At 39.2% G+C, this 26,336-nt stretch overlaps 1 protein-coding gene and 1 non-coding gene across 2 annotated transcripts in view; one reads left to right on the forward strand and one right to left on the reverse strand.

Moving 5' to 3' along the window:
* Positions 1-15,882, reverse strand: part of Smp_089100 (gamma-glutamyltransferase-like protein 3 (T03 family)) — a gene marked incomplete at both ends in the record, with an annotated part of 22,237 nt that extends 6,355 nt beyond the window's left edge. Inside the window, 5 exons of the mRNA XM_018797436.1 lie at positions 4,702-4,939; positions 8,259-8,546; positions 12,928-13,175; positions 15,439-15,583; positions 15,622-15,882. Of these exons, the coding sequence (XP_018652478.1) occupies positions 4,702-4,939; positions 8,259-8,546; positions 12,928-13,175; positions 15,439-15,583; positions 15,622-15,882 (1,180 nt within the window). The remainder of the gene's footprint in view (positions 1-4,701; positions 4,940-8,258; positions 8,547-12,927; positions 13,176-15,438; positions 15,584-15,621) is intronic.
* On the forward strand, positions 5,293-5,359 carry Smp_tRNA_00110_Sup_TTA.1.1. Its single transcript has one exon. It is a non-coding gene (tRNA).
* Positions 15,883-26,336: the final 10,454 nt, after the last annotated feature.

Genomic DNA, 26,336 nt, shown 5'->3' on the forward strand with positions numbered 1-26,336 from the left:
AACCCATGTGCACATTGGTTTGGAATCAGGGTTTTCCAATTCCTCTAGGTGGATTCTCTCTGTTCACCGACCCGGTTGAAGGGCCGGACATTCGCTTTCCATCCTCTCAATTTCGTACACAACACCCCCACCGTGAGAAGGTAATGAGTAGGACTTCCCTGTCAGTGGCTGTATACGCGTGGTCATGTGAGAGCATTTCAAGAGGGAGAGTTGACTCTCCCCACCCTCGACCGTACCAGGGCATTTGGGGGCCCGACTTTATTATCATTATTATTTATACACAAATTCATGTACTTACATGTACACCCTCATAACTATTCAATTGTTAAAACATGAATAAATGAATTATAGTGTGTTGTGCACTTCTTATATCTTTCTGTATAAATAGTGGACAATAATAGATCAACACATTAATCACTACAAGCTCATATAACTTACAAAATCTAAAAACAAATATTATTCTAATGACAAGATAAAAAGTAAAGGGAATTAGTAAAACTTCATTAAGTTTTGATACTAAAGTCAGTCAGTCACAACGTAGAACTTTGTACGTACGTACATCAGTTCCAGTTGCCATACTACATAAGCACAGAGATGAAGTTGTCGATTAAAATCCCATAGTGGTAGAGGTAGTAAGAGTATAAGCAGTAATCAGAAAGCCACCAAATGCCATGGTACGACCGAAAATAGGGAGAGTACGCTCTCCCTCTCCAAATGCTCTCATATGGCTACGCGTATATAGCCTCTGACACGGAAGTCCTACTCACTGCCTTCTCGTAGCATTACTGTTGTTTACGAAATTGAGAGGACGAAAAGCCGATGTACGGCGCTTTAACCGGGTTGGTGGACACGGAAAGTCCACCTAGGGGAGTTGGAAAACCCTCATTCCAAACCAATGGTGCACATGGGTCTCCAGTATCCTGATGAAACAAATTGCATATGAATCAATCGTTTGGTCACCGGCTACCATGGGACTTGCATCTCCTGACATTGCTCCACATTCTTGTGGATCAGACCTTTCGGTCAAAGGCTCGAGGGTGTGGTCCCCTAAGAAAAACCAGCCTGCTTTGGGTTTGGGGCAACCCGGGGCCGTTTCACAAGCCCCCCCCACCACAAAGAATGAAATGATGAACTCTATTGACGATAATATCCCTGCTCATACTAAAAGCAAGACAATTTACATTATTATTATTATTACCTTTATTATTATTATTATTACTATTATTATTATTATTATTATTATTTACCATATCGCTAACTCACCCCTTTTATCCCCAATTTGTGTAACCTTACTTTTCAACTTATGCAGCAGCTCGCCCATGGTGGAAAATCTGTCCTATCTAAACGATCTCCAGCCACTGTCTGGTTGAAAGTGAATGCTTCCACCGATAATGAATACTGAAGCAGTCTTTCTGAAACCACGTACGCCGTTCAAGCTGGCTTCCTTCAACGTTCGCACACTAATGCATATCAGACAACAGATAGGGCTGGCTATGTCTTTGGAAGGTCTTAATGTTGATGTTTGTTGTCTATCCGAGACCCGTATCCAAGACTCTAGTGAAGTACTACAAATCCGCTCTCCATCTGTCGCCTCGAAAAGCTTGTTCCACGTGCGCTTATCCTGGGACCCTGTGGCATCTTCGTCTGGTCTTGCTGGCGTTGGTGTCGCACTAAGCGCTAGGGCTGAGGCAGCACTAATCGATTGGACCCCCATTAACAGTCGGTTATGTGCTGTTAGATTAGAAAGTTCCATCAAAGTGAGAAGAAATCGGCGTGAGAAACGGTGTCTTTTCGTCATCTCCGCCTATGCCCCGACAGATTGCAGCCCGGATGCAATCAAGGATGAGTTTTACCATCAGTTAACAGTTCTTCTCCAGAAAGCGCGTTCGACAGATATTGTAGTACTAGCCGGAGACTTGAATGCACAGGTCGGGTGTCTAGGCACAGAAGAGAGTCGTTTAGGTGGCCGATGGGGACTTGTTGGTCGCAGGACAGATAACGGGGACCGTTTGCTGCAACTGTGCACAGACCACAACCTGTTTCTGGCCAGCACTAACTTCCGGCACAGTCATCGCCGGTGTGCCACCTGGCGTCCTCCCTCTGCATCCCAAGCCTGGACTCAGATTGATCACATCGCGATCAGCTACCGCTGGCGTGGTTGTGTACAAGACTGCCGCTCCTTTTGGAGTACCTATCTGGAGTCTGATCATGCCCTGGTCTGCGCCAATCTCGCCTTACTTTTCAGTGGCTGAAGGATTGACCACCACCAACGGATTGATATTAGTAAACTGGCTGCAACTTCTGTTGCAAGTAAATATCGAGCGGAGCTAGCCTCTAGGCTAGCTACCACCCCACCGAAAAGTATAGATGAGCATTGGTTGCATCTTCACGACGCCATGAAAATGGCGAGTAAAGCCGCTTGCGGCTTAGCGAAACGTCCCGCTTACAAGCACTGGGTTTCTTCTGGCTCCTTACAACTGATCGAAGCCCGTCGGTCTACTCCAGATGACCGTGAGTTTGACCACAAACGAAGGCTGTTACGTAATGAAATCGGGCAAAGCTTGCGTAAAGACCGGGAAGCCTGGTGGCCGGAGCGTGCTAATGAGATGGAAGCAGCAGCTGCATCTGGTAACTGCCGGAAGCTCTTCCAACTCATCCGAGCCACTGGCAGCAAGAAGTCTGGTGTGAGTGAAACAATCTACGAGGATGACGGGATGCCAATCACTAACATCTGTCGACGTCTTGGACGATGGGCGGAATTTTTCGAAGGGCAGTTCAACTGGCCTGCTGCTCCGGCAACATCAACCAGCTTGTCCTGCCCCCCATGGCCGGTGACGACTGATCCACCAAACGAGGCGGAAGTCCGCAAGGAACTCCAACTCCTGAAGCGCTACAAATCACCTGGCCCAGGTGACTCACCTTCGGCTCTTTTTGAAGATGGTGGTGACTTTCTGGCTAAGGAACTGACGGTGTTGTTTGCAAAGGTTTGGGAGAAAGAAAGTGTTCCAACATCATGGAATGAGTCGATAGTCGTCCCTATGTTTAAAAAGGGTTCACGTTGTTCCTGTAACAACTATCGGGGGATAAGTCTACTTCCGATTGCGTCAAAACTATTGGCTTCTATCATTCTTCGTAGGTTGTTTAAAACCCGACAACGATTGACTCGCGAGGAGCAGGCTGGTTTTCGTTCTGGTCGAGGATGCATTGATCACATCTTCACCCTCCGCCAAATGTTAGAACACCGTCATACTTATCGCAGGCCAACAATCGTAGTGTTTCTTGATATCAGGGCGGCCTTCGATTCGTTGGACAGGACTGTTCTCTGGGATTGTCTATTGAAGAAGGGTGTGCCTGAGATGTTTATTAACATCTTAAAGGCCCTGTATACGAACACCTCAGGCAGGGTGAGGGAATACGACCACCTTTCTCCCTTGTTCCATTCGAGCAGTGGGGTTAGGCAGGGTTGCCCGATCTCACCATTCCTCTTCAACTTTGCCATCGACGACATCCTGGAAACAGCTCTGGTGGATGTAAGTAATGGCGGTGTGGATCTGCTGCCTGGAGAACGACTTCTCGACCTCGAGTATGCGGATGATATTGTCTTACTGTGCGATAATGCCCAAGGCATGCAATCAGCACTTAATCAGTTGGCAATCAGTGTCCGCAGGTACGGCATGTGCTTTGCACCCTCCAAGTGCAAAGTACTCCTACAAGACTGGCAGGATTCTAATCCTGTACTCACCCTGGATGGTGAGGAGATCGAAGTAGTTGAGAAGTTCGTGTATCTAGGTAGCTATATAAGTGCTGGTGGTGGCGTGAGTGATGAGATTGATGCACGTATAATGAAAGCCAGAGCGGCTTATGCCAATCTGGGCCATCTTTGGCGCCTTCGTGATATTAGTGTGGCTGTAAAAGGTCGGATCTACAACGCGTCGGTGAGAGCAGTTTTGCTCTATGCTCGTGAAACCTGGCCTCTCCGAGTTGAGGATGTTAGACGTCTCTCTGTGTTCGATCATCGTTGTCTCCGAAGGATTGCTGACATACAGTGGCAACACCATGTTAGTAATGCTGAGGTTCGGCATCGTGTGTTCGGGCGCAGAGACGATAATTCAATTGGTGTCACCATCTTGAAACACCGACTTCGGTGGCTTGGACATGTTTTACGAATGTCGTCCCAGAGACTTCCACGTCGTGCATTATTTGCCGATGCTGGGACTGGTTGGAAAAAGCGGAGAGGAGGTCAGTGTATGACATGGTGTCGTGGCATGAAAGAGAGCTGCAAAGGGCTAGCTTCCGTTGGTCCTTCACGACTCCCTGGTTGGGGTCCGAGAGATGGTGCAACACAGTGGCTAGAGACGTTATCAGATATGGCTCAGAATAGAAGCCAGTGGCGATCCTGCTGCAACCTTCTTTTACTTTCCACATAAAGAATGGTTCTAACTTTCCTAACTGAAAGAGTCTTCTGGTTGTACATTTCAGTCCGCCTTATCTTTTCATCCCTTCTCTTCCTACTTTCATTATTTTGTGTGGCGCATATGTACCTGGTGCCCTTTTGTACCAATATATATGTGTTTAAATAAATAAATAAATAATAAACGAATCAAGCAACATTGTGTTAGTTACTTGAAACCAAATTGTATTACTACTGGGTAGTAATTTTGTGTTGTTACACAACAAAAGTGGGTAAATATATACACATACTTATTGTAGGATCACTTAGATCTCCAAGTGTGGTAACTGATGCTTCAGCTAAACGAGCCAGTTCCATAAGACGATGCAAGTAGATAGTAGTTACAATTGGATCTTGGTTGAGTAATGCTCGATGATCAAGTGGAGTAAGTGTATCTTTAAGATCTAAATTGCCCAGTAACAGTAAAATGTACGGACCACCAACTAATGGAGGTGGAAATGATTCCAGTGTGAAACCAGCGAAACCCATCTGAATAGAAAAAACATGGAAACTATTGTAATTTAAAAAAAGTATATAAATATACAATATAATGAATATCGATCATCAGTCGAAACGGTGAGGGTATTGGTTCTCATATGAGTACCTTGTGAATTAAAATTGTAGGTTGATAACGTTTCAATATCCCAGACTATTCATCTGGTATCTGCCAAGGTATTTTTAATTCAGTGAAAGTTATTACCATAAACTCACTTTCATTTAGATGACTACTGAAGTTACTACTTATACACTTATAGAACACTGGGGTTGGAATCCAATGGTGTACATTGCCAAATCCAAACACGTAGTGAAACTTCATCGCACGAGCAAGTGGCTATCAGGACTCAGTGGCCGAGTGGATAACGCGATGGCGTTTAAAGCGAAAGGTACTGGGTTCGAGTCCCAGAGTGAACATCAACTCTGAGATGCAGGTACATCCAGCTAACGAGTCCCGAATAGGACGAAACGCGCGTCCTGGATTCCACTGCTAGCCATTATCCTACTTTGCTTACAAAGTAGTGAAACTGTTTTTGGGCTGAAGTCAATCTCTGATACAAACTACCTCGATTCTGGACAATCTCTACATACCACATTCAATTCTGTAGTAATACACACACTAGTAACTAGCTTTTACATGAATTCTCGAAATTCTAGTATCAACCAGTGACTAGTGGAATTTGACTAAACTAGGAAATGACAGAGATATCATTGTTAGCATTAGGGTGAGGGCTGTACAATATCTCAAGTTGATTGAAATAGGTTAAGATTCAGTAGCCTGTCTGCTGAGTCTAATATGATCCAGAATTCAATGTGGTGTGGGAGATCGTAGCTAGAGACTGTTCAAGCGTTCCGAAATAGAACGAAACAGCTATTTAGTGTTTTATAACCTGAAAAGATTCTTTTCAATTGTGCAAATAATGTAATAAATTCTTCCTGCTTTCTCTTGAATGAGTAATCTTATGTTTATTCACCGAATGTATTCTCACAAGCTTATGCATAAAAAATTAACAATCTCTAAAATGAAGTTAATTCCTGTAAAATTCAAGCGAAGCCATTACAGTAGTCAGGTATACTTCCCTTTTTGTCGACTCTGCTGAAGAAACCAGGCGAAGATTGTAATCGAATTTATGCATTCAATATATAACTATGGCGTAAAATGATATTTATAGACCACACAATAATTGACACTCAATTAAGCTTAAGTTATAAATGACAAAATAAATATATTTGTCTATTCCGACTTTATTTGTTTGAACACATAAACGTTGGTACAAGGGGGCACCAGATACATATGCGCCACACAATAACAATGAGGCCAGTAGCAGTTATCATTGATTTGTGTGAAGGCTGTGATACTGCCCGGGTGCCCAAACTGAACCAGGTGGTTTTCTTAGGGGGTCACACCTAGAGCCTTTGACCTAGACGTCTGATCCACAAGACAGGGGGGCATCATTAGAATATACAGTCCCATGGAAGCTGGTGACCAACGATTGGTTCATACGCCATTTGTTCCCTTAGGATACTGGAACCCATGTGCACATTGGTTTGGAATCAGGGTTTTCCAATTCCTCTAGGTGGATTCTCTCTGTTCACCGACCCGGTTGAAGGGCCGGACATTCGCTTTCCATCCTCTCAATTTCGTACACAACACCCCCACCGTGAGAAGGTAATGAGTAGGACTTCCCTGTCAGTGGCTGTATACGCGTGGTCATGTGAGAGCATTTCAAGAGGGAGAGTTGACTCTCCCCACCCTCGACCGTACCAGGGCATTTGGGGGCCCGACTTTATTATCATTATTATTTATACACAAATTCATGTACTTACATGTACACCCTCATAACTATTCAATTGTTAAAACATGAATAAATGAATTATAGTGTGTTGTGCACTTCTTATATCTTTCTGTATAAATAGTGGACAATAATAGATCAACACATTAATCACTACAAGCTCATATAACTTACAAAATCTAAAAACAAATATTATTCTAATGACAAGATAAAAAGTAAAGGGAATTAGTAAAACTTCATTAAGTTTTGATACTAAAGTCAGTCAGTCACAACGTAGAACTTTGTACGTACGTACATCAGTTCCAGTTGCCATACTACATAAGCACAGAGATGAAGTTGTCGATTAAAATCCCATAGTGGTAGAGGTAGTAAGAGTATAAGCAGTAATCAGAAAGCCACCAAATGCCATGGTACGACCGAAAATAGGGAGAGTACGCTCTCCCTCTCCAAATGCTCTCATATGGCTACGCGTATATAGCCTCTGACACGGAAGTCCTACTCACTGCCTTCTCGTAGCATTACTGTTGTTTACGAAATTGAGAGGACGAAAAGCCGATGTACGGCGCTTTAACCGGGTTGGTGGACACGGAAAGTCCACCTAGGGGAGTTGGAAAACCCTCATTCCAAACCAATGGTGCACATGGTCTCCAGTATCCTGATGAAACAAATTGCATATGAATCAATCGTTGGTCACCGGCTACCATGGGACTGCATCTCCTGACATTGCTCCACATTCTTGTGGATCAGACCTTTAAGTCAAAGGCTTGGGGTGTGACTCCCTAAGAAAACCACCTGCTTCAGTTTGGGCACCTGGGCAGTATTACAGTCCTCACACAAATCAAATGAGATTTGTGCGGCGCATATGTATTCGGTTCCCCTTTGTACCAATATTTATGTGTTCAAATAAATAAATAAATAATAAAGTAATCTAAAAGATTAGGGTTTGAAGATGTTATTGAAGAAGTATAATCCAGTGAAATAAATTTGGAAAAGTGAAAAAGATAGAGACATGAAGAATTCAGAAGATTAGAATTTGGTAGAACACAAAAAGTGGGTGCATCTTCGCCATTGCAAACGATTTCGAACCATGATGTCATTCAAGGTCTCTAACCAACGATTGTTATCATCTCAATATTAAAAATATAAGGTAAATGAAAAGATAAACAAAGATAGAGAAAAACAAATAAACCTACAAAACCAGGTAGTTTACACCTAGCAGCATGGCTCAGTCCAATTGTCAGTGACTTCATGGATCTGTGCCACGGTTTTGGTGTGGTCGTCCGTAGCTTTCTTTCAACTTACCCCGTAACAGTACACGAGACCAAGTTGGTCACATTCAAATCCTTCCTACACTTTCTAATTGTATATGACGACTAACTAGTATGTATATATCTGTTCCTATATTAAATCAATTATACGTCAGACATACTATCTTCAATCACACTAGTTATTCACTGAGATTACTAAAAATGTAAGGTAAATGAAAAGATAAACAAAGATAGAGAAAAACAACAACATACTTTGATTGCATTTGGACGATCAACTGTATAATTGTTCAAATCTTCTAATGACCATTGAGATCCTTGTTGTTTCATATAATCAACAAATTGTCTATTGAATGTATTTGCATTCGTACTATAAAAATATCCATCACGTTGATTAGCTAAATGTTCTAATGTATTACGTAACTCGACTGATGGAGAATATGGAGTATTTTCATCTATTAATTGATTTAAAATTGGTTTTAAAAAATCTGGTGAATTTAATGTTTTCAATTTATTTGCAGCTTCAATTAAAGATTTACTAGGCTAATAGAATAAAGAGGAAAGGAAGATAAGAAGTTAATTACACAGTTCAATAAGTGTTTCTTTTTTAGTAAATAATTTACACTTTCATAAAACAAAATGAAGTTCTAGTGAGAAGCAGTGATCAGTGGAGTTCAAACCATGTCTGTTGTGAGATAGGAACTCACCGAAGATAATTGGTAAATGGTTGCTCAACTTCGTGGATTGGCCGAAGTTAGACATTAACACCATCGGATGCCGGCTCAGTGGTTTATCGGTTAAGTGCTCTGGAGCGAGACTGGTAGGTCCTGGGTTTGAATCTCGCGAGGCGAGATCGTGGATGCGCACTGCCACTGTTCAGTATTTCCAGGTTTTCCTTGGTGGTCTAGCTTCATTTGACTCATGCTTTCAACCATGCAAAAAAGAAAAGAAACAAATTAAACTGATTGATAAAACTGTAGATTTTTATTTAATGATGTTTTTCTTGTCCCAGTATATTTAGTATGCGGTTAGTGGTGGAATTTGGTTTGTGCATTTTCATATAACCTAGTGGTTATCTGGATTCAATAGTTTAGTGAATAATGCGTTGGATGTTTGATGAGAAAGGTATTGTGTTCAATTCCTAGTGTAACACATCGATACTGGGATGTGGAGGTATATTCAACTGACGATCTCCAAACAGAATGAATTCCATGTTTTTGGGTTCAGCTGCTAGTCACATACCATACAATAATGCTGACAATTGTTCTATTCAAAATTATACGTTTAATATAATATGGAAATCTCAAGAACCCCCCCCTCAAGATCCATGTATCTTGCAGAAATTAGTCGGTTACAATCTTGAAAATCAACAAAGGGAAATTAAAAAACCCTCAATAAACCACCAATGTGATTTTTACGAAATTGTATTGTTAAAACTAAATATTTCGCACAGTTTACAGAAAGATTTAGTCTTATGAAACAGTTGATTTTACATTTACACAGAATGATGACCATTGATCGGTTAGTTCTCCACTGTTATTTATTTATTTGAACACATAGATATTGGTACAGGGAAGCACCAGATATGTATGCGTCACACAAAGAATTGTCATTTCATTTAATTGTGTGAGGGCTATGATACTGTCCGGGTGTGTAAACCGAAATAGGTGGTGGGGGCCATACCCGGAGCCTTTGATCTAAAGGTCTGATCCACAAGGCAGTGGAGCAATGTCAGGAGATGCAGTCCCATGGTAGTCAGTGACCAACAATAGGTTCGTACGATAATTGTTCCTTCACGATACTGCAGCCCATGTGCATCATAGATTTGGAATCAGGGTTTTCCAATTCCTCTAGGTGGACCCTCCGTGTCCACCAATCCGGTTAAAGCGCCGGACATTCGCTTTTCGTTCTCTCAATTTCGTAAACAACACCCCTGCTGCGAGAAGGCAATGAGTAGGACTTCCCTGACAGAGACTGTATACGCCACTGTACTTTTATATAAGTCAAAAATGGCATGTAAATGGCTTCATTATTTGATAGATAACAAAATAATTCGTAATTACATTTCGCGAAGCAGTTTTATATTCCCATTGTTCAGAAAAATATAAAACATTGGGAGAGCAATCATTATTTATGCTACCTAGAAGACTGTATCTGATTAACCGAATAAAGCTGGGTAGGTAGGTGTAGAGCTGTATGTAAAAATCACAACTGGTTGATCACTGGATGGTGATCAATCAGTTGTGATTACATCTCAGTCCTGCAGGAGGTCGGTCGCGGCCCGAATAGCTCAGTGGTAACGTTTCTGACTGTGAAGCTGGGTGACACGGGATCGGATCCGTCAAGGAGCACCAGTTCCCTCAAGATTACAGGTACATTTTGCTGACGAGTGCCAAGCAGCACGAAACCCGGGTCCAGGGTTTCCTGTTGACCACCTCCAACCACTATCTTATCTCACTATGTAAAAATAATTAGCCAGTTGATAGAATTGTGCTTTTTCATTGATTAAACTACTTGAGGGTATTTACAACAGAGTATTCCAGCCAATGTCTAAATCAAAAGTGAAACAGTGAATGACATAAGAGTAAGTTTGGTAAAGGCTTGAAGCGACAAATTAAAATATGATACCAACTCATGAGGTCAAGTATTAGTTCTGAACCATATCCAGGAGTGTAGACTTCTTAATATGGTGCACATGGGCTCCAGTATCCTGATGGAACAAATAGCGTATGAATCAATCGTTGGTCACCGGCTACCATGGAACTGCATCTCCTCACGATGCTCCGCTGCCTTGTGGATCAGATCTTTAGGTCAAAGGCTCCGAGTATGGCCCCCTAAGAAAACCACCTGTTTCCGTTCGGGCACCCGGGCAGTATCACAGCGCTCACACAAATCAAATAAGATTTGTGCGGCGCATATGTATATGGTGACCCTTCGTACCAATATTTATGTGTTTAAATAAATAAATAAATAGAGTTTTCAATTGGAGACTATGTGAGACAACCTTAGAGTTTTAGTATTATTTAATATTCCTTATTGAATTACCACAATCCCTTACTGACAACATTCCTTATCAACAGGGTGGTATCACTAGCCCCTATAATCATAGTACAGGTGAAAATCAAGTACATGAATTTGTACCTGATACATGAGTTAATAAAATGAGAGAAAATAATAATTAGTCAACCGTTAATACAGAATATAGGATCTGGCACGAGTGTTTATCAATCCAATTTGTGAGACATCACAAGAAAAGAGGGTGGTAGGGAAAAGTAACAAGTAGAAGAAGGATACATTATAGTGATAATAATATCTATTACAATGAGAAATTAGGCAAAAGAAATCTAAATTAAAGGAAACGAGTAACTGAAACCAAATAATGAAAAGCATGGGAAGGGACAAACCTCAACATTTAGAGAAACATAAAGAACAAATGCCAAACAATGTTTCTGGTCACAGATAACCATTATTTCGGGAATCCGAAAAGGGTACCCTGAACTTAATGATATAGCTAAGTTTAACAGTTATTTGCCACGTGGTCTTGTTATGTAGTAGCGAAGACATAAGTACGGGTAACTTGCAGGACCTACTATTGGACTATTATTCTTACTGTATAACTATTCAGTAACTAGATTATCTATATATCTATATTCATCTTATTGTAAGCTTCATTTTGACCTATTGATTATTATTATATGATTTACTGTTCCTATGTTATACTCAGTTTATTGATTATTATCTCCCACGCTTACAGCATCATTTGGCTTGGTTTTGTACAAATATTATTTTCTATTTTATGGTGTGGTGTGGTCTGTCTGTCTGATATATAAACAAAGTATGCTTGAAATAAACGATTCATATTGCCGAGGCTGCTATTGGTGTTCTGGACTCAAGTGGACGGGCTAGGCGGATTAAGGACCAATAAGGACGCTAGATTACTCATACTAATCGAACGTCGTTGTCATAGTGTGAAGGTTGTAGAAGTCGTATTTCTATTGGCGGATAATTCACGCAAGTTACGTCCTTGTTTAATTCGTAAGGTCATAACAAATCAGCGACGACCTTGAATAAGTCCTAACAATCAGCTACGGCCTTGATCAAGACATAACAATTGGCTACAGCCTAGGTCAATTCATAACAGGTCTGATATTATATCTTCTATGGTTTATTACAATCCGTCTTCAAATCAACTCCGTGAACCAGAATTAACCCTCAGAGTGTGCGGTATGTATGATTGTATAACAAATGTTCTAACCATGTCAGTCGGTGTATGTTTAAAGCACCATCGATTGACTTACTGTTCTTACCTGAGGCTACAATGCTTAAATTCATTATCATTCAATTAAATGGTTCTACCATAGACAAGTAAGGTTCAGAAGACACATGTTCGAATAGTTGAAACTTTTACATACCAAAACAAAGAAATAAACAATGACAGGTTTAAGGTCAATAAGAACCAATCAACATCGAGGTGCACAGGACAAGCTGTGAATCACATGTGGAAAAATTCAAACACTTCACTTCTACCCAAAGTTTGTGCTGATGATGTCGTTCAGAAGTACGATGAAAGCTCCACGACCAAACCATCCAGCTCAGAGAACAAACTCACATCAAAATCACCCACCTGAGCTACAAATCTTCTCCACCACCTCAAATTTTACAACCATACATCGACACAGAGTGGACTCTTGTGCAGTGTTCCCGTTTCTTGGTGAGAACACAGACATATTGCTTGTGCCATAAGTGAAGCAAGTCGTTTAAAACAAAGAGAGTTTTTTTATATTCAGGGAGAAATTTTATCAATCCCCAATGTATCAAGTTGAAGGCAAAAAAATGTTTTCATTTGTACGTAAATCATCATCAACAATAACAGAGTAGAATTATAAATACATTTACTGTAAAATAAAATTGATGCAGATCTTACCATGAAAGCCTTTTTAGTCAAATCGATTGCACCAGTGAAAAGATCTGACCATTTTAATGAACCAAATCGTTGATGCATAACTGCAAGACCACGTACTAGGGACGGGATACCTACTAAACTAGCAGGTTTATTTTTATCTGGTTTATCTTGCTCTGTAGCACTATTACGAACAGGGCAAGTAAAGTCAAATAAATGACTTAATTGTTTATTACGATCACGAACTAGTACAGCACCACATCCTCCTAAACCTATGGTTAAAAGTTAAGTGTAAAATAGTTGCTATTAAATAATATTGAATATAACAGAAAAAATACACTTAACGGCAAAGATATCACTGATAGGAAATTATTAGCATTACAGAAAATGAATCATTTTAATAGTACAACAGTTACAACTTTAATCTTGTCATTACACTCACTGTCTTCTCGTGGCGGGGGTGTTGTTCACGAAAGTGAGAGGACGAAAAGCGAATGTCTGACCCTTTAACCGCGTTGGTGGAGACGGAGAATCCACCTAGAGGAATTGGAAAACCCTGATTCCATACCAATGGTTCACATGGGCTCCAGTATCCTGAAGGAACAAATAGCGTATGGATCAATCGTTGATCACCGGCTACCATGGAACTGCATCTCCTCACGATGCTCCACTGCCTTGTGGGTTAGACCTTTAGGTCAAAGGCTCCGAGTGTGGCCCCCTAAGAAAACCGCCTGTTTCGGTTTGGGCACCCGGTCAGTATCCAAGCCCTCACACAAATCGAATGAGATTTGTGCGGCGCATATGTATCTGGTGCTTCCCTGTACCAATATTTATGTGTTTAAATAAAGTATGATTAATAATTCTACTTCTTATTACTGAGATCTAGTTCTAAGTCATAAACCGATATGAATTATGATTTTACACACTGTAAATGTATTAAGTTTAATACAAGAAAGTCAACAAATTCTAGCAAAGATTTTATTCTCGCTTGTATACAACTCCATAAAAAATAGAATCATAAAAAAGAAATATATTTTTGGCTAACTAAATAAACACACTCCCTTGTTTCATGTCTCAATGGATTTGTTCTGTTTGTTTTTACTCAATGACGTGGTAATATGAACAAAAACACCCATCAAACTTACTTGAAAACCTTAAATAACAAAAGTTTAATCTGTTGAAATTGAAGTGATATAGGCAGACCATACTATAGTCGATTTTTAGCCACACACTGTTTAGGAGAATTGGGTTCTTGATTATGTACTAGGTTATCTAAACTAACGTGGAATAACCGAATGGCGACCGCTTACGCAGAAAAGCAATTACTTAGACAGAGCCCTCTTTAAATGGACTGATATTGTAGAACTTCAAAATTGACCAATTAAATAGATTATTTTACTTAATGAAATAACATACAAAAACGCTAACTCAAAAATCAACATAATTGGGATATACGGACAGTAAGGCCTGTTCCCGAAATTTACTGGAAATTCTATGGATTTAGCTAGCGCTTTGTCATAATTTTTTAATGTCTAGTATTTCGTGGGCAATATACTTTACTAGGCGAATTCGACGGAGGATTGAGAGGAAACTTTATATATTCCACTACACCAGAACAAAGATCCAAGTATTTAAAAAAATTTACATAAGAATCTCCTAGCACCTTGATTTGTGTAACAAGCTCCGGATAACTAAACATGAACTAGTCAGCACATTCTCATATGAACCTAGTTGGGACATATAATAGTCAGCGCTCTATTTTGTTTACATTAGATATCTGCCAATTTCCTAGCGGATTGATAAGGTCTCGGACTTTCATCACTGAAAGCAGTTGGAGGATGGGTGTTGCTTAAATTCATTTGTACCCCACTCCATTGAGCTATAGTAACTAGTAAAAAGGAGTGAATTGAAAAAGGTTAAAAATTACCAAACCAAAACATGCCACTAACTTATTCAACCACTGACTAATAGGTTGAACTATGTCCGGAAACGTATATTTCCCGAATTGTAATTGAGAGTTACTCATAATTTATGTCTGCTGTTCGTAGTAAATTTTCCTCCCCATAGTCTATTTCGCCGTTATTTTTTCCCTATTATGCTGCCAAGAAGTGTAGCAACTTGAGGTCATGCAAATTTACATCAGACCCTTTGCCGTATATACCTGATTGCGTCCATTTCCTGTCTGTTATGACGAGAGTTAACAAAATCATTTTAGAGGAAAGAAGGAATACGTTAAGTAAAATCTTAAAACATGGATAGTCGGTGGTTCTCACTAAAGTAAGAAAAAGTGTGGAGTGACGCATTAAACAATACAATAATAACATTCGCCAATGTTCAACACTACGAACCGCCAAACATAGAATATCAGAGGGAAAAGTACAATAGGATCATAAAAACGAATAAATACTGAATAATATTCAAGTCGTATTTGAAATTCTAGATAGCAAAGTAGATGAGACGGATTAAATCAGTTATGTGTTCTGATTCTATAAAACTGATAAAAATAAAAGGTAGCAATTACTAAATGAGACTTACTTGCAACATCAGGGCGAGTTACAGCTAAGCATAACATAACAGATACCATCGCATCAACAGCATTCCCTTTGTTTTCTCGCATTATATTTAAGCCTATTTGACCACACAAATCATCGTCAACTGCAACAGCACCCTGAGGTACGACCTTCGTTTTACAATTAATTAGTTCAAAGTAAGCATTACCTGAGGCTTTCCAAAAATAATGCTGAAAATTAAAGCTATAGTTATAGCAGTCGATAAGACTACCACAGACAACACAACTATATTTACACCTTCAAATCGCCACTTTTTATTCGATTCATTAATGGAGTTTTTTAAAATACTGTCAGTATCTTTATTGACTATATATTCATTGTCTTCACCAAAAGGTGTTTGATGGGTCTTTGAAATATCCGACTGAGTCAGTTCAATATCATTATGCTTGTTTTCAGATTTACTCTCCATCGCCAAAACAAATGAATGGAAAAATCAGTGTGTGAGCTTTTCTTTTTGCAGTAAAGGCTATAAAAAGAGAATATTTGTTGTTAATACAGTCTAACGTAAAACCTAAGACGATGGCTACTGGGAAATTTAAGAATAAGCTGGAAGATAATAGTAAAAGATGTTATTCAGGATGTTGAACTCCAATGACGATCACAGTAAAAGAAACTAGTTACTGGTATATATATATATAATCTCTATTAGATGTTACTTCGTTAACAAACATTGTTTCAAGTCTGTTCCGGGGAAAATATCTCGAACAAATACAGTTTCGTAAAGCACCATAACCGCATTCTTAACTTGCCTTAGCTGACTTTCATCTATTTATCCAGAAGGAAGAATTGAGATAATAAAAGGGAAAACGAACTTGTATCAAATTGTAAAAGTGGTGCCTAAGTGAGGCAAACAGAGGACATGGTGTTTTTAAAGCTTAGCCTTACTGATTAAGACCTTAATCCACAAAGCAATAGAGCGAACCCGCAAAAATATACCTGGGAGAACATAATCGATAAAAAAATTTATAGACGACTATATTTTATGGGATTTTCGAGTATGTGAATTTCGAAGTTTTTGTAGATAACTTCGCGACAAATGAGATTGCCTTTGTGTATAAAGTTGTGCCCGACTATATACAACCATAACATGCATTTAGTAATGCTAGTATAACATCTAGCTAATTGGTCCACTAAACAGAAATAAGTGACATTAAAGCTTACACCGACAGAGAACTACACTTTATAATTAGCTGGTGCCATCAATATCAAAAGGAATGTTAGGTTAGCCTTAGCAAAAGTATTTTTGTAAGATATGTACAGGCCCCATACAATTCGAAAGGGGATTTTAACTTCCCATTCTTAAAAAACAAGCATATTTTAAGTGTGTTTGTACGATTCAACAAAATAGTTTGTGACTGCACTCAGAATGTACGAGGAGTACAGAAACCTTCTAGTCTCACCTTACAAGTTATGCACGATAGAAGTAGCTCCACCCTAGACTGCAATGTCATTTGTCAATTTTTTCGGTCAGACACAAGAACCTAAGGGATCTTACTGAAGGCAATAACATAAGTAGAGCCAATTGGGTTACAGGTATAGATTCTACTTTTAAAACAGAGTGAAATTTTGATATTCCCTTAATAATACAGTTCGAATGGTTTAGTTAGCGTTATTCACATTCGAAATTGAGGCTTTATTGTTGAGGATGTTAAGTTTTTAAATAAAAAAATTCGGAATAAACTATGTGTAAGATCATGAATTGGTTTAACGTGATCGATAGGTTACCATGGAGCAGATGCATTCACTCCTTGCCATACTTTAGACTTTGGGTACTAAGACTGTCTTGTACTTTTAGTTTCGTGAAACCATTTATTCCTCTCGAATAACACTACCTATGCCTAATATTTTCCACTATCACTGGTACTGGTACTATTTCTAAAACTATAGAATTAGTCTTTATAAATTTACCACACTGTGATGCTATGATGAGGCAATTTATACCGATGCATATATATATATATATACCATATTTTAGGTGCTTATGATTTTCACTACTTAGTCAATAAAACTAAAAACTGATAAGCATAGCAAGACTAAACAATAGTGGAAAACTTCGATCACTCTTAAAAAAATGTTCTTAGAGGATCGTTTACTTAAGCCACCTTACAAAAATGTTTAACACAAAAGACCAACTGGAATCAGACAAGAACATAACTTAAATATTTTATAGATATGGTGAATTCAGTTTCATCAGATGGTATTTAACAAACAGATAATCTTCATACAAGTAATGCTTTTCAGTCGACATATTCTAAATTGCCTTTTGGAGTACTTTAAATGGAATACCGAAAGATTGAGAAATTTTACGTAAATATAAAACCAAGAGCAATACGTCTTAGCGTCATGGATTAGTGCAATTGTATCCTAATACTGATTGTTAGGCAAATTTATAGAGTACTGAAGACCTAATAGACAATTGGAAAACGCCGTCATGAAACAGTTAACAATACAAAATAGTGAGATAAGTGGAAAAACAGCTTTGATCGTAATAATTAATCATAACAAGCCAAAATTTCCCTTCTAATAAAGAGGAAAGAGAGAGTTCACACATACACACTTCAGGAGTCAAACCAGTAGCTTCAGCTAATGTTATCACTTAAAAGAGTTTTTATCACCAAATGACATAGGTTACAATCTAAAAAGGTTAGGGTTAGGTATTAAGAGTTCAACTGGAGTTTTGAGTTAGGGTTTACAAACTGAGGGCAAGTTTTGAAGTACAAATTGACAAGATCAACGATACAATATCTGTCGAACTTCTTGTTTACAAACTTGAGGGACTTGGGGTTGAGATTTTGAGTGAGTAGGGAAGGGAGAACATTACACTAATTATTTCGACACACGATCTGCCTTAGAAGCAGACATGTCAGTACTATCTAAAATTCACTTCACTAGATAGCAGATATTTTTATTGATTTTAAAAATTTTAGGAACTAAATATTGACAATTTTAACCCGGTTGGTAACAACATACATGTTACTTGCCACCGAACTGTAAACTTCGCGCAAAATGTCTGAGATATTATCTGAATCCCGACTGGTTAACTTAAGGCTGTTAATACATTATACTTTTGTCAAAGGTATTCATGCACAAACCCTTGTGTAACGCACAATTTGTAAACCCCTCAGTTTGTAAAACTGAAATTCCAAACTTTGCTAGACAAATGGGTTAAATGGTTCAAATGGTTGAGTACTGAATAGACAGGATGTATCATATTTATATCCTCTTTAATTCCGCTCCGCTGAACTAGTCTCTTATATTTTTTGATCCAAGTAGGTTAAAGTTGGGTAAAGAGATCCCATAATCGTGACCATAAACATTGGTTAAATTAGATGATAAGAAGTAAGTTATTAGATGAAGAAGAATATAAATGGAGGGAGGTGCAAGGCGTAAAAACACAGAATGTGAAAAATTAATAAAACCGTTTATAAGGTATTTCCAGACAACGTGGGGATAAGGGTGTCACGAATTATTTTTAATACATAAATCAGAACAATAGCTTCGGATCCTTACAACTACTGCTGTGTGTAGAAGACGGGTTCGAACCCTACCGAAAAATGATGAGTTATCACTGATCAGGGAGTGTTCACTCAATCGTTAGTTAAGTTACATGGTTGTATACCCAATGTAACTATCTTCACGGGAGCAGATGGATCTGTAGATGTAAAATTAGGAACCAACCTCAAGTAGTTTTCCCTCTTTTGGGTAGATAATGCTGATCTATTCGAAAATTTCAATGCAATATTAGCTATATAAAATGTCCTATTAACTGCACTAAGTGTTCTTTGTTGGGGTTTGATCCCGTTTCTTACAAGTAGCAGAAGCGACAGGAATCTAAAACCATAACTCTCTTCTGTGTGTTCAGAAGAGATCTTTGGGACAATTGTACCTTTCTTGTCTGGCTATGTCTAATAAGCGATTTTATTAATCTTCAAAACATACATGTTTATTCCTTTACACCTCCTTACACTGCTCTTTCTTCACTGTCTAACTGCTTAAACATTTCCTATCATTTCGGTTTTGTTTGTGATCGATAATTTAATTCCTATTTCTTCAAGTTTGGTCTGATTCATATGTTGAACGACTGACTAGAACTTCTGTCATTTTGTTATTGACATCGTTACTACTACACATGTCTTCTTATTACCGGTTTGCACCGTTTACCTACTATATGTAGCTATGCAATCCATTTCATTGTGGTCAATGACCGATGAATTGCCTTGATTAGTTTAATATCTTCCCGTTTGTACGTGAACATTCGTGCGTAGTAGTCCAAAGCATGATGGCCATTCGAAAAAATTCTTGCCTAAACATATCGTTTCATTTTTCAAAATGGAATTCGTCAACAGGTTAATAATATTGTGCTATTGAGGCTGCCCCGTTGCGTCTCATTTAATTCGTTGCCTTTTATCTATATAGTATAAGATTCAAAGAAGTGATTGACGATTGTTACAGAATGGTTTTTTTTGTTTTGACTTTAATTGAAATCTTTTTGAATATACATATATGAGCGAGCATATTACCAAAAAATTCTGTTTATTTGGAATAAATGTATTAGCATAAGCGTAGTAAAATTGTTTTTTATATTATGTATAAAGCAAAGAAAAATCGAGATGAAACAAGATGTTGATCAGAGTCTTTCGTGCAACAGTCGTTTAAATGTTCTAGAAATCTCACTCTCCTTTCAAAACGCGTTTTTTTGAGTCTGTTTTCAGATACTGATGAAGTAACATCGTGAGTGATGTCTCTCGGACGCAGTATCGTAAGTATGCGAGTCATGTCTTTTGACTGTACCGAAAGAAAATCGACGTCCATAGGATTTCCTTCTAAATACGCTACTTTATTTCGATCGATGATGATGCTATCATTAGTGCCGTAGTATTCAGGTTCTCGCTGAAGAACTTTGAAGGGTCCCCTGTATGCTGATTCCAGAGGTCATTGATGTGAGTCAACGTACGAAGACATGTGTATTATATTATAAGTCGGGTTGAACGAAAACATCAGTTGATTGCGGTCGAGTGAAATCAGGCCTTCTCGTTTGGGAGTTTAAATCCATGTTCATTGAAGAAGATGAAGTATCCACGAATTCTCCTGTAAGTCGAAGTGTCGTTCCACAAACGAGTTGAGCTGCAGTGGATCCAATGTCAGCCTTCACTTCATTGCAAATACCTAGTAAGACGAGTGGAAGAGCGTCGGTCCACTGTGAAACGTTTGTAGCTGAAAGTGAAGCTTTTAGTTGGTGGTGAAAGCGTTCTACCAACCCGTTCGCTTGTAGGTGGTTGGCAGGACCGTATGATTTCCAACAGTGTAGTAAAACAACGGAAAATTCTAGGATTTAACTGGCGTACACGGTCTTTAGTGGTAGTTAAAGGACAGCCAAAGTTTGCTACCCACCGTTCGACGAACGAGTGGGCCACCGTTTCAATAGTAATGGCCTGATAGGTACTGCTTCTGGTCATAGAGTGAAACAGTCTGCACACTTTAAAAGATAAGCGTGTCCATTTAAATCTGGTAAGGGTCCTACAAAATCTAGATGAACATGGTCAAAACGAGCATCAGGAATTTTGAAGGAACCTAAGGGAAATTTGTCGTGTCTAATCACCTTAGATTTCTGATAGCTTGCACAGGAGCGTGCCCACCCCCTCACATCTTCATTCATATCAGGCGGGCAAAATTTTGTGCTATAAGCTTGATGGATGCACGCACACCTGAATGGGAAAAATTGTACAACATATTGAAGACGTTGCGTGGATAATGTTTCGGCACGATTGGGCGATCCCCATCTGTAGATGGGATCAGTGTCTTCTCTTTGAAGCTGGACGAATTTAAGAAGGTCGATTCCTTGGAAACTGTTAAAGGAAGTTATACGAGACAAGGCGTTTGCGACTACATAGTTTGCTTCAGAAATGTGTTGTATATCTGAAGTAAACTGCGAAATGTAGTCCAGTTGTCGAGACTCACGAGGTGAGTACTTGTTTGAAGATGAACTTAAACAAAAAGTAAGGCGTTTATGGTCAGTGAAAAGGGTGAATTCTCGGCCTTCACTAGAATGTTGAAAATGCCGTATAGCACTATATGTAGCCAGGAGTTCCCTACCGATAATGAGGTACCGCGATTGAGTGCCTAGTAACCATCCCGAGAGGAGGGAGGGAGATTCCTATGAGCTGTTTGATGGCTGAATGATCCCTAAGTCTATCATATGGTCGAATTCGTTTTTAGACAACCTCAGCTTTTCTGCAGGCAGTCGGCGTATTTTCATGAAAACGGGTGGTCCTGTAGTCGTGTTGTAGTTTGTAACATTGCTGGCTACACACGCATATTTTGGTTGCGTTTGGTATATCCCAGAGTGATTATGGAGTGATATTTGATAGAATGGGTCTATTGTGTGCCCAACTGTGACTAGAGATAATCTGCAGCCGGAAAAAGGAGTTACACAAATAGATAAATTAGTGTTTCCGTCTACTAGCCTCTGTTTGCGTGTATCGATGAGTAGATTGTAGTGTTGCAGGAGGTCCTTACCAATGATTGGCATAGAAACATCTACAACCACGAAGATCTAGTGGGTTTGCGTAAACCCACGTTAAGATAAGCATAACTTTTGCTATATGTGGCGATTGGCTTTCCGTTTGTTGTAAGTTGTTTGTAAGTTTGAAACAAATTCGTGAAGCCGGTCGTTAGAATTTGCTGGGAGAACGCTTAATTCTGCGCCAGTATCGACGAAGTAGCGAACTTCCGTCGTCACATCTGTGACGTATAACAGACGGTTATGTTCGCCAGCTACGGTTGCCGTTAACGCGTGCCGGCTGAGAAGTTTCCAGAATTGTTTTCGTGTTGGTCGGTTTTGAGTTTGGAAAATTGTAGGGTTTCCTGTAAAACTTCCCATACCGGTTACGATGCCAGCACCAGTCGGGGTATCCGTCTTTCGTGGTTTGGAAACAGATCGCCAACGTGAACTGCTTCTTCGTGCGGCATGTGACCGTTTACGGTACGGTCGGCAGATGCAGCCAGCTCGTCTACAGCGTTGTTTTGAAAAGAGACTAGCACAGCTTGCGTCTGTTGAGGAAGTTTGGATAAGAAAGGTTGTTTGAATAGGCCATAATCAAAAGTTCTCTGGTCGATAACCTCTCTCATTCTTAGCGGAAAATCTGTCATAGAACAATGTTGCAGGTCTATATTATTAAGCAGTTGATCTAACCTTTGTCAATCGGTTAGATCTCCGCGTTTAAGAATAGATCGTTTGAGGGCTTCGTAAGGTTCCGATACATCGCTGGTAAACATACTAGGTACTAGGTACCTGTTAGATTCGCGCGGTACTGCCTCTACTACTGAGAGGAATTGTGCACGTCTGCCATTCCCACCGTGTTCGCAGAAGTCGGCCTCTGCATCATAGAACCAGGCTTCGATGTTGTCTGGTCAGTAGGGCATTAGTTGAAATAAAGATAGAGTCATAGTCTGTAACTTAAATACCTTAGGTATCTGTTCCATCATGGTGAAATATCAAGTACAAGAATGGACGAGGGAAAAGTATATATATATCCAAACACACAAAAAAATCACAATATATGAGTAAAAGTAAAGCAATGATATATACAATTCCAAAAAGGAACAAACCCACAGTTTATATGTTGGTGTACCAGATCACATTTGGCTGAACAAAGAAGATGCCAAAGGTATTTGGAGTTTGACAACGCTTTAACCTGTAACACCTTCTACTATTAATCGTACCCACCTAGTAAAATCAAAAGTCAGAATCGAGGGGGTTCGAAGATATATTTGATAAATTATCGATATATCGAGAATCAACTGATCTAGGCTAGCTAGTGATTGCAGAGGATGTTGAGTACGACGTTCCAACTCGTGATTTCGAGCGGATGCATGACTGACTGCCTTCAGCTAGGTGAGTCCACTAAAACCAATGTGGTCAGCATCCAGTGCCGAACACTTACGAGGCTTTTAATTTCGGGGATTTATTTGTCGCCACAGTATCGTGGAGGCTAATGTTGGTGTTCCGAACCAAACCGGCTTGGTTAGGGGAGAAGCTATTATCTCGGTGAAACAATAAGGAATCGAGGCTGCTCGTGCAGGTTTATGAGTCATCATTCTGACCGAACAAGTTGTTGCCTCCAATTGGTTGTTGTATCACGTGGTATAATCAATTGGGCATAAAGAAATAGCGCTTAGTACGACAAATTGCGAGGATTAATACAGGTCGATTGGCCTCCTTTCCGTACTACAAGAAATGGAAGACCAATTAGGAAGAAAGAAAGAACCCACGCTGTTATGTTGAGTATTGGTTTTTACAGACAGTTTCTGAGTGTTTCTGTAACATTGAATTATGTTTTTCTGAGTCGCTATGCAAGGCATTTCTTAAGCGCATTGTGTGCAACATCATCAACAGTTGAGCGGTATGTTGTGGAGTTCGGAAGAACATTCAGGAGACAACACAACGCATTGTTCTTTATTACTGTATTCCTTTATCTGAAGATTCTAGCAACATTTTATTCTAGTGGTCAAAGGTAGTATGAGCACTATCTACTAAGTTACCATACCTTTGTCTGTTCGACTACAAACCATTAAGCGCTATTCAGGACTTACACCCAAATGTCTTACTGCTCTTTTGCTTCCCTTTTTTCCGCATCACGTTCGCAGCAAAAAGCTATGGAAATTCTTACTTCTGTAAAAAACCTGAAACATGCCTAGCGTAGGCGTCTTTCAAGGTCACAGTTCATACCAAGCACTCCTCACATTTACAGTATAACAAGCATAAACTTTTTAAACAGTCATATTGCATTAGTTATTATCAGCATCACACTTCTGACAAACGAGAGCCGAGTTTTGACCTTCTGTGTGTTCCTAAAGGTCACAATGTGATTACAGTACCGTTCTCATTTATTTAATCTATTTAAAGAGCCTACTTGAGAGGCATTTTATCTGTAAACCACTGCTGTAAATTATTGATCGTGTCTGTGAAAGAGGCGTGCACTTGTTCTGTCGGAAATGTATTATTATCATTAAAGTGTCACAATGTACTGTGGTCTTATTCTGTGGAGTCTTTAAGATAAATCAGGAGTAAGATAACTCGTAAAGTAGAATAGCACTTTCTCGATTTAGTTAGAAAATTCATGCAACTAAGTTTGATTAGACAGTATCGTAGAAGGGGTCGAACGCATTACTTATGGATAATAATTCTGGTTTCCTGTAAATGGAAGTTACGATTGACAGACTCAAAAACCCTACGGGTTTTAGGGACTTCAGATGTAGCTGGTTCAGTGGAAGAAAGACTTTCGGAATAAATCACTCCTGAATTGCAGATGCTAACTAACTATTTAAATAGCGACGTTTTCAGACCCCAGCTTGCCTGAGGGTAAAATGTACCAAACTAATTTGCCCAGATTTTTTAGTAATAAGAAAGAAAACCTGCACCTCTAAATGTTCCGGGACGGCCGAGAGTGGAGGGCCTGCCCCCTCTCTCTCGAAATGCTCTAACACGGCCACTCGCATACAGCCTCTTCCAGGGAAGTCCTGCTCACTGCCTTCTCGCAAAAGCAAATATCCGGTACCTTAGGCGGGCCAGTGGACTTGGAGAGCCCATCTAAGGGAGTTGGGAAACCCTGATATATATATATATATAGGACGTTACTTAAAATGTTGGAAATTGGCGTGTTCGAGTTTCTCTTGATCTGGTAATCCACAATTATAAGTAGTTAGTACTTCCAAGTGTGATTACTAGAATCCGAGATGTATATCCAGATAAGACATGTGTTGAGGATATCACTGTAATCTGCTAACGTAGACAGCAAATAGATTAGAATTCTGTTATCGTAACGGTGGGTATTGAGAACAAGAAGCATATGTCTGCAGCAGTGTACTTATAAGCAATAATCAAGATTTAATGCTATGAGGTATTCGAAAACGGAACGGAAGATAGAAGGTCATGTTTTTTTAAAACAATAGTTTTACAGTCAGTGATAGTAATTGTACAAATTATGAGGATTAATGAAAGAAATGCGAATCATAGCAAAAGCTAATTACACAAAAATTTCTATTCTAACTATCCCCACAAAGTGCATAAATCAGCAAGTGTGGAGAATAGTATGATTAAAGATTACTGCTTCTGTGAACTGAAAAAAACGGGGAAATATAAATTCTTCCTTATGGAAGTAGATTATTGGTCTTCTTGAACCGTTTTAAAGACCAAAACGAACTTTTAAGAGTCCCTACATTGTTTTTGGTTAAGGTTAAGTATTAAGGATAAGGGTTAGTGCATACGAATAGAGTTTTCATCACAAACTGACATCAGCTATGGTACAAAAATAGATGGAATTCGTTCAAAAAACTAAGCTGAACTATCTGATTAGTTCTTTCATAAAATACAATGTCACCAAATTAAGGTTATTTGCATGATTAACGCTTTTGGGTTAAAACCTAGGGATAATACCAACTTGCCTTATTATATACAATCTAAAGAAACAAACTTAGGTATTTAATACGTTGAGGACTCTCACTTCCACTTTGTGGTTGCCAAAAGTAATTCTTTACTTTAATTCTAAGCGTTTTAAGCATTACACAAATACATTTTTACTCTTGAATTTCAGTTAAAAGCCTGAGAGTCGTGTTCTCGATTCAGATTTGCTCCTCTATATTTTGTACTTTTCTTGGTCACCATGCAATTAATCAGATTGAAAATACTGATTTACATATTTAGATTTTCAAGTCCGTTTACTCAGTAGAAGATTTTGAGTTGGAATGAATAAACTTACTACTATACATGATGTCTCAGAGCTGCCTGGTAAGTAAGACGTTTATGAATGGGCCGGCTATTGAGAGTAAGTACCTTATCCATCTAGCCATGGCCACAACTCACAT

Source organism: Schistosoma mansoni, chromosome 4 (assembly GCF_000237925.1).
Source record: "Schistosoma mansoni strain Puerto Rico chromosome 4, complete genome".
Lineage (NCBI taxonomy): Eukaryota > Metazoa > Platyhelminthes > Trematoda > Strigeidida > Schistosomatidae > Schistosoma > Schistosoma mansoni.